Source organism: Helianthus annuus, chromosome 16 (genome assembly GCF_002127325.2).
Source record: "Helianthus annuus cultivar XRQ/B chromosome 16, HanXRQr2.0-SUNRISE, whole genome shotgun sequence".
NCBI classification, from domain to species: Eukaryota; Viridiplantae; Streptophyta; class Magnoliopsida; order Asterales; family Asteraceae; genus Helianthus; species Helianthus annuus.
In genome coordinates, this window is record NC_035448.2 from 7,233,332 (window position 1) to 7,243,879 (window position 10,548).

At 33.2% G+C, this 10,548-nt stretch overlaps 1 protein-coding gene across 1 annotated transcript; it reads right to left on the bottom strand.

The window, feature by feature from the left end:
• Nucleotides 1-5,079: 5,079 nt before the first annotated feature.
• Nucleotides 5,080-9,441, bottom strand: LOC110918795 (protein NRT1/ PTR FAMILY 1.2). The gene is made up of 4 exons (XM_022163078.2): nt 9,214-9,441; nt 8,832-9,049; nt 6,933-7,480; nt 5,080-6,416 (listed from the first exon to the last, which is right to left on the bottom strand). Exons 1-4 carry the CDS (start codon nt 9,305-9,307, stop codon nt 5,474-5,476), a joined length of 1,803 nt encoding a protein of 600 aa, XP_022018770.1. The 5' UTR covers nt 9,308-9,441; the 3' UTR covers nt 5,080-5,473.
• Between the last annotated feature and the right edge of the window lie 1,107 nt (nt 9,442-10,548).

Genomic DNA, 10,548 nt, shown 5'->3' on the forward strand with positions numbered 1-10,548 from the left:
AGACATATTTGGTTCCTGACCAAAAACCAACTATATGGGGAGAACTATAACTTATTGGCTTGATTTGAATTGATGGTACTATATATGAAATTACATGTACCTAAATGAACTTTTGCTCATCTCATGATTACTAGCTTTGTAACCAATAGTAGACGTTTATTGATCCCAATAACACTTATTCCAGTGATCGTTAATAACTTGAGAATCAAATTCACAATTATCAAATAAATATACTAATCCGGATTAATATGCTTGCTATCACATTAGCTAAGCCACAATCACACAAACTTCAGGTTGTGGATTTGATAACCATTTAGACGATGCATCGATTTAAAAAAACTAAATGGTATCATTTTGGGATATGTATATCCTTTAATCGCTTCCATAATATTTAGGTATACACACCCTCGTTTATTTTGCAAATATATAATTTCCCTTGAGAGCAAACATTACATGCTAATTATTATCTTGAAGAATCTTCTAGTTCTTCATTATGTTTCACATCATCATTGACTCGGTGTGGTCTAACCGGTCATGCCAACTAATTAAATAATTATGATCCATAAACTCCTGGTTTATGATCGTATGTGTATTACTTGCTCGTATGTAATACAAAACGTATGATACGAGAGAATATACTATAACTTCAAAGTTAAAACCATCTCATTATGCAATCACTCCTTAGTTTGCCACTTTTGGTAGTCCATCTTATTATTAAAATGACCATCATTACAATTCTTAAGTCATTCTCATCATTACAAGTTTCTCAATTAGGTCCATCATTACTTATACAATGATTAATATATAATCACATTCACTTTTGAGAATGGAGTAGAACCAAAACAAGCTTCATAGTTTTTCATTATTTACTCGGTCACATGAGTATAAAATCATTTCATTTTTTCATGATTCTTATAATGATATTGCTACTTTAGGAGCATATGTCTCAAGTGTGACAAATGAAAAGAGTTTAATCGATTTTTCCTTGTAAATAATGTTCTCTTTGCTTACTATCAATTGAGAACTAGATGAGTCGTATAAAATTTATCAATTTTATATCTTACGACCTTTATAACGATCATTGTATAGTCATCTCGTTATTAGCATGGTTGATCTCATTACATGAGCATCATAACAATTTTCTCAATTACCATGATTACAAGCTTTACACCAATTATTATATCATCACTTTCTATTCAAGGAATAAATTATACCCATACAACATTCATGGTGACATCATTACAATTTTCTGAGTTATGTATATGATCATAACCTTGAATTGATCATTATATCATCACATTCACATCAAGGAATGGATTAGTACCACAGAACTTTCATGCTTGTTGTTTCAAACTTTATATATATTCTTTAACAATCAATGATATTTGACGATGGAAATTGTTTTGCTCAATGGATTATGATATATATTTTTCTCATCACATGATATAAATTGAGATGTAGTTATATAACCGAGACATTTATACTTATCGGTTTAAAATCTTATAAGCTTCGATAAGTTCATAATAAGCTTTGAGGAGCTGGACACTTCAGGTGTCTTTTTATATAAAACTTGACCACAATTCAATCGTGTTTATAACTTGTGATCATATACCACAACTATGGCCACTTTGATGTTCCCTTCCAAATATATAACATCAATTGAGAAGTAATTATATATCCGAGTAATATAAGATTCATCAATCTAACATGAGTATGACACTTCGGGTGTCATATCTAAACATATTCATATACTCTTTCATGAAAGTCATAACAAATCACAACTTTAGTTTAATTGTTCTACTTTATAGTAGCTATATAAATAAATAACAACATATAGAATACAAATTATACATCAAATCAAATTATATGATTTTTATAACATATCCTCGTATAAAACCAATTATGATAAAACTTTATAAAATAAGATATGTTGTTGTCAGTTACAAGTAAATATTAAGTAATATTTATATAGATATTCAATAGCATCCATAAAGCATATAGAATTGCAATAGACACCTATTTACAACAAAGTTAAAGTATGTAACTTTTAACATTATAGATATCATGTAAAACAAGTTATATTTACTGTAATGTTATTAAATAAAATTGAAATAGTGATAATTTTCCAATAAAACCCATTAAAGACCATTCTTTATATTCTCAACATTAAATACGTTAACCTTTAAAATATTAATATTCCATGATATAAGACAAAAGATACAATGAAATCAATTTAGAATCATAGCTAAACTTTTTATATAGTCATGTTTAAATTAAATCTCATATCAATAGTCGACAAAAATTGTGACTTTTCATCACACAAGGAATCCCTGATTTTTTTTATTATTACCTGTTAAAGAATTTAGAATCCAAAGGACATATAATCATCAAATAAATGCAAAAGTGGATATATTGACTTGTGAATCATTCATTCTTCTCAAGTTAATAATTTGACACCATCAAAATATGAAGAGACAACAAACTGAAAATCTCTAAATATCATGCCTGCATTTTGGAATATTCAAGCATACAAGAAAAACTAATAATTAATCCACCATAATGCACAAACAAATTAGTTTATGATATTGTTTGCATCACAAATAACCTATTTAATATTATATGAATATTATAATAAATTTTGCTTCACACTATAGAAATATCATATTTGAATTCACTTCTTTATCCTATAGATTTGTTCAATTATTGTTCTATTTCAATTATCAATCATTGTGAATCAATACACAAGACGTGGAGTGGTAACATAAATTTTTTTCTCTATTTTATTAAGATAAATCCAATTAATAACACTTTCAAATTTAGTCAAGTTGAATCATAAATAATGTATTTCAAGTAACAAAATAATTTAGCTATCATGACATAATAATAACAAAAACCACGTATTGCATCATAATCTATTTTGATATGCATCAAAATGAATAATTCATTAAACAAAACCAAATTTGTAGACAAAGCTAAGAATATGTTTCAGTTTTAAATTTTAATATTATAACATTGAATTCAATTTTAATACTTCAAACAACAATTATTGAAATAACTGAAAAACTATTTTATCACAAACTAATAAAATAAATTAGTGGTATAAAATAATAATTCATAGCCAGTAAACAAGACATAGATTCAATCATCATGCAAGTTAGATACTTTAACGATATAATAAAATTATTTTTTTTTCAAAATTACCTGTTAAACAATTCTCAATAATTTACCTTGTTTAAGGATTAAGGTGGTCATGGATTCCGGTAGATTCCAAAGACTCAAAAACCTCACGGAAAACATGCCTCGGTCCTCCACCTCTTATCCCGATTAGTTCAAACGCATCGGTCTATCGCCCTTTGAGCCGTTCGTGCTGATAACGTATTATGAAACAACCTAACCTATTAGCAATATGAAGGGAAGAATAAGAAAATGAGATTGTAAATCTTATTGATTGATCTCTTTTCACCATACACAAATGTCATTATACATATAGGCACATACATTAATATTAAAGGAACTAAAGAGATAGGAGTTAGATAAGTTATGTATGTGGAGAGTCACAATATAAATGATGCATTCATAACAAAAGTTACTTTAGTGTAAAAAACCTTGGTGGAATTAGTATTTAATGGAAAATTGCTAAATGACTAAAATACCCATAAATAATTGATCTTATTATTTAATATAAATTAGCAATATTTTACGAAATTACCCCTAACTTGTTAGTATTAATTATTAATTATAAGGATTTTATTTGTATATTTGTAATCAACACCAACACTTATTTAAACTATCAATAGCTTAGATTTGTTCTTACGGTTCTTACAGTTAGTACTGTTAGTTTTAAAAATATATTAAATTAACAATTTAGATTTGAGGATAATATTTTATTAAAGTATGATAAGATTTAATATTAATTTATTATTTTTTTATTTAGATAAATATAAATTTGAGGATACCTTGAATGAATGACACATGTCCAAAAGTTGGTTTCTTTTATTATAGTAGTTAGATTAGATTAATAAACAAATTGAAATGAATAGTGATTTTAATATTATAAACAATTATCTTTAAATTAAATATAAAAAACTAAGTAAATAATTCACTAAGAATTATCTATAATCCTTTTTATCTTTATTTCTTAATTCAAGATTAACATCTTCATTATCCGCGATCAGCAGTTGTGGTTAAGTCTCCGTAACCAACAAAGTAAAAAGGAATTAACTTCATAACTTCTTAGTTTTATTTTTTCTTGTTGGTATTAGTTACAAAAAGAGGAGTTTAGCTTAAAAAAATACTTTTTTTTTTTAAATCAAAATGCCTATAGTTCAAATTCCACTTTAGTCCCTATAGTAGGTTGAGTCGCATCTGACCACCAGCTCAAACTCGATAATTGTAACAAGCTAGGTAAATTTCATATTGACCGTGGCCACTAGACATGAGAGATGTTGGGTTCGTAAGGAATGATCCGCCTCAGGTATCACGAACGCGTTTTGGGAGCATTGACGATGAAAACTTCACAGTTAAGCGTACTCAAGTGGGAGTAGTACCAGGATGATGACCTCCTTGACGTCTGCACACCAAAAACAAATCCATTAGCTCCTTGTGGGCAAAACTGATAATATTGATGGTACAAGAGGCCAAATGTTAAAAATGGTATAAGAGTCACTTACGGGTTATTAGGTATGGTGGACAAACCTCATCCTTGATGATGGGTCCTCGAGGGTGCTCTAGAAGGACACCTTAGATAAATCCTACATCCTTGATTGGGATGATGAGGCAAACCTCATCTAGGACGTTGAGTCCTCAAGGGTGTTCTAGGAGGACACCTTAGACAAATCTCACATCCTTTATTGGGATAGTGAGACAAACCTCATCGAGGATGATAAGTCCATTGGGGGGGGGGGGGGTTGTAACATTCAACACAAATTTCACATTGGTCGTATACATAAGAGATGTTGGGTTAATAAGGAATGTTCTGTCTCAAATATCACGAGCGCGGTTTGGACGCATTGGTTGTGGATTAGATGAAACTCCAAAATTAAGGGCCTTACTTGCAAAGTATAATTTGTTTGTTATCAATAAGATAATAATACAATCCACTAATCCAGAAGGCCCTTGTTTACAACTTCAAACATCTAAATAAAATATGGTACAAACAAAAACCTTAAACACACTTAACATTTATGTTTACAAGTATAACAATATATTCAACTTCCGAACCTATTACAACATAGTAACATAAATCTAAAACAAAACCTATCAACACCAGCCACAAAGGCACAAACAACTGTTCTCCCACCATCTATCACCACACATCAAACCAAATGGAACTAAACACCACCCGACGTCGAGCCATTGGATCAGTTTCTTGATTCACCAACACTCGTTCTTCATTCGGGTTTTTGACCGATCACATGCTAACAAAAGATATCCTGTGTCGTCACTCGCCTACACAATATTTTCAACAAGTCACTTATGATGGTGAGCTTTTGAAAAGAGTTCGCTTTTCATCGACTACAGATCTTGATCTTTGTAACGGTCCAATCGGGTCATTACCGTTGTTAGTTTCGGGCTCGTTTTTCGCCATTTCGTCAGCACATGGGCCGTAAGCCCAGCTACACAGCGCAAAATAGAACAAATTCACAAAGCTCATTATAGCAAGAACCCAATAGTAACTATCGTACCGCCCTTGGTTAATGTTAGTGGCGATCCAACCTTGTTTACCGCCATGTTTTGTGAGGCGTTCAATCGTGCTTAATATAAGACTAGCCAACAAGTTAGCAACCGCCATTCCTAACAAGAAAAGAGACGCTGCAATGCTAGACATACTTTTCGGGAACTCTGAATAGTAAAACTCGTTTTGACCGATTGCACTAAAAGCTTCGGCTAATCCATGTAGGCAGTATTGTGGGACCAACCACATTGCTGACATGGCAATAACCGCTTGTGGGTTGTTGAGTAATCCTTGTTTGGTTGCTTGTTTTCTTCTAGCCTGTTCAACAATGGCGGAAACCACCACCGCCATAGTAGAGAAAACTAAACCGATTCCCATTCTTAGTTTAACACTAATATGAACCGGTTTCCCTCTGATCTTTGACGCGCATGGGATTATAACACGGTCGTATAAAACGACCCATAGGGCTATAACCGCGATTGTGAAGAAAGCGAAGGAACCGGCGGGAATTTGGAAGCTGGGTCCCATGTGTCTATCCATGGTGCTTGCTTGGATGACTGGAAATGACGATTGACTAACGTTTATTGACATCATAATTCCTGAAGACCATAATGGTAGAACTCTGATTAGTGCTTTTAGTTCTTCGGTTTGTTCTACCGTGCATAAACTCCATGGGTCCGATGCAATTCCATCTGGGGTTAAGTCTTTTGGGTTTTGAATGATGCAAGCTTTGTTCAAGAACCTGCATAAAGATTTGTAGATCGTATCTTTACGCCTCCAATTGTGATCATTTATGAACGAATTTAAGAGGCCTGTAAATGAACCGAACGAACATGAACAGAGGCATGTTCGTGTTTGTTCATTTAACTTTAACCGAACCCGAACACGAACACATAATCCAGCACGTTTTTTTGTTCATGTTCGTTTATTAAGAAAATGAGCATGTTCGTGTCTGTTTATGTTCGTTCGTTTAAAACCTAAACGAACAGTTCACGAACGTAAACGAACGAACAAAACGTGTATTCATGGTCGTTCGTTTAATTAAAGGAACAAATAATTGTTCATGTTCGTTCGTTTATTAAATAAACGAACTTCCCGCCGAACAAGTTCATGAACAGTTCAATGAACGTTCGGTTCGTATGTTCGTTCGTTTATTAAATAAAAGAACTTCCCGCCGAACAAGTTCACGAACAGTTCAATGAACGTTCGATTCATTTACAGGCATAGAATTTAACCTCAATAAAAAGAAAAAGGGTACCTTAGTCTCTTGGTGGGCAGCGCATCGGGCGAATCCTTATGGTATTGCCACCCATCAGAATTCGGTGGCTGAGAAGGGATTTTTCGGTTTTTATACGCAACCACAATCACTTGCAGCAAGCTAGTAAATATGCTCTTTTTGACTTTCATTTTCACATAAAGTCTAGAAGCAACAAAGAACAAAACTGTCGATAACAACATAAGAATCGCAGGAACCCCAAAACCGACCTTCCATCCCGCATGATCTTGAATATACACAATGCCAGTGAAAGCAACCAAAACCGCAGCCGCACCAGCAGCATAATACCACCCGAAAAAGCTTTCTAACGCTCTCTCGTTGTTAGGATTGTTCTTATCGTCTATTTGTTCGGCACCAAAGGCTAAAGAACACGGTCGTACACCACCTGACCCCATCGAGATGAATACGAAAGCAAAGATCAGAAAAGCAAACTGAGAATGTGTGGTTTGTTTGCAGGTTTCGGTTAGTGGCTTGCATGGAGGTGGTTTTAGATGTGGAATCATTGTTGTTAACCAGAGCAAGAACATCCCCTGTTATCGCAGTAATTAACAGCACAATTAGTTGTATGATTATTAATTTATTATGATAAACATGTGCAAGATTGCTTAATTAGTGACAAAACACTGGAAAATGTGTCTGAAATGTCACAGAACAGATCCCACAAAATATCAGGCCCAAATTCTATTGTTTTGGCACTAGTTTCTAATTTTCCAGTGGTCCGTCAGTGATCCAAATTTGCCGTTTAAAAAAAAAAAAAAAAAGGTTTCTAATTTTCCCCTCATTTCAAGATTTTTGCTACTTTATTTCAAGAAACAGATGAACATCAAACGTCAATGTGCATAACCTTTTTTTAGAGTAAATTAAAAAAATCGTCCTTTATGTATGTCACTTATTGCAAACTGTGTCCTTTGTCTTCAATAATTACAGAAAACGTACTGTTTGCAAACCCTTGCAAGTTATGTCCTTTAGCCCTAACTTAGTTAATTTTTGTGGTTAAATCTGATCAAATGGACCTCACGTATTTTTGTGGTTAAATCTGACCAAATGGACCCCACATGAGAGTAAAATGACCAAAATACCCTCATGTGGGGTCCATTTGGTCAGATTTAACCACAGAAATTAACTGAGTTAGGGCTTAAGGACATAACTTGCAAGGGTTCGCAAACATCGATTACGTTTTCTATAATTATTTAAGACAAATGACACAGCTTGCAATAAGTGACATAGTTGGTTGGGTTGGGTTGGGGGGGGGGGGGGGGGGGGGGGTTGTCTTTTTTTCCCCTAATTTCAAGATTGTTGTGAAATTAGGAAGATCATTGAATGGCAAATTATTTTATGTGGGAAATCCCAACATCTTAAGATAATTTTGTAAGCCAAACATTGGGAACTACTACAATGTTTTCCACTAATGTGGATCAATTATTCAATTAAAGAAACTGTTAAAAAGATTATAAAGTTAACAACTTTTTTAAAAACAGAGTGCAGGAATCAAGATCTTAAGATGGAATTGTAACAAGAATTATGAGGTAGGGCATGTGGACCAGCAACTGCAGTCTGCAGAAGCATTTCTAAGTTCACTGAATGCTTGTGACCTAATTAATTTATTAATTAATTAATTAAATGCCCTCCTGGATATATTGATTCAGCAACCTCATCTAATTCTTTTTGCAAGTCAACATCATATTCACTGTTCAAAGATCAAAATGCAGCAACAATGTAGGATTCACTTAACATTTATTAAAAAAAAAAAAAAAAAAAAAAAAAAAATCAAGATTCACATTCTACAGTAAACTCACTCCAAAATGTATGCAATTATATGTTTCTTGATGATTATAATTTATAAAGATTTGATTTTTATTAAAAAAAAGTTGAAAAGATTACCAGAAGTGAAAAGCAGGAACCTAAACCAATGGTGAGAAACCGACCCAGATAAGAATCTGAAAGAAATGCACCCAAAACAGGAGCAAAATTGGAAGCTGCAGTCCAAAGAAAGAGTATGTTTGTGCCTTTAGCTACACTGATCTTGTAATCACTCATCAAATAAAGTATCATATTGGGCACCAAACCATAACTTGCCACCTTCTCAAACGCCTCATTTGCTGCAAAAAAAAGGCTCAAGATTTAGCATAAAGGTTCAAGATTTAACATAAAGATTCAAAACCCAGATCAAATCAAGCACAAAACTTCGAGATTGAAACAACCCATGATGTAAAATCACAAAAAGTTTGAAGATTTAACATCAAGAATGTGGAATGTTACATACCTATGATGAAAGGCATGGTGACTAGACCACCTTTCTTTCTTGTGGAAAGGTGTGTTTCATGGCTCAATTCTTCTACTTGCTGTTGCTCCCCCATTTTCTTTCTCACTGGCAGGACAAAGAATGTGTGGGTTTTCTGTTTATATACTGGTGTGAGTTATGGGTCAATTTATTTTGGTTAAAAAATGGGGAAAATGTAGAGTTTTTAATTTGAAATTTGAAATTGCTCAACATTGGAGTATAGTTGAGTCAGAGTGAATATTTCAACCATGAAAAGAGATGGGGTTTGTTTTTTCAACCAAAAGTCCAATCTAAGAAAAGGAGAGCTTAGGGTTTTTTTTTTTTTTTTTTTACACTATAAACAACTAGGTTTAAAGAAGTTCGTCACGTTGCGACGAATTTCTTTTGTTATTTAGTCTGTGTTTACATGTGTTTTAAAATCACTACGAGCGTGTTGCGAACGGAACTGCTGACAAGAATAAAAAGAAAATGTAGAAAAAAACATTAAAAGATAACCGAAAGAAAATCAACCAAAAATGTTGTATGTCAACGATGTTGTTCGTATGAAACTCGTAATCAGAGATGAACAAATTGTTCTGGGTACCGTTACCAAATTTGCCGAAGCGAAAGATCTTAAGTACCAATTCGGTACCGAACTACCGACTTTTGGTGTTCCTGATACCGGTTCACTACCGTTTTTTACCTACATATACCGGTACCGTAACTGGTATTTTCGGTATCAGTACCGATTCTGTATCGGTTGGCACCGAGCTCATCCCTACCCCTGAAACTAAAAAAAAGAAAAAATTAAAAGTTGAAGAAAATCAACAAAAAAAAAGTTGTACGATACCGTTGTTTGTATGGTAACCGTGATCAGGGATAAGCCGATGGTACCGGGTAGCAACACTGAATTTCCCGAACCAAAAGATTTCCAATATCAATTCGGCACCAACTTTTGGCGTTTTCTGTATTAGTGTCGGTTTTTACCTTCATGTACTGATACCGAACAGGACCGTACCGGTATTTTCGATACCAGTACCGGTTTGATACCGGTTGACACCAAACTTATCCCAACCCCTGATATAAGTTAAAAAGTAAAGGAAATAACTATTATTAGTAATAAATATTAAAATAAAAAAAGTATAAAAAAACTATATATTATTATAATACTAAAATCACTATTTATTTCAATTCGTTAATTAATATATAGTAATAATTGCCATCTTAACTAGTGGGATTATCCCATTCTATGGGGCGGAATTTCGTCAGTATCGTTTCGATTCTCTACGACATCTTCCGCAAGTATCGTTTCGGTTCTCTTCGACATTGGCACTCGCC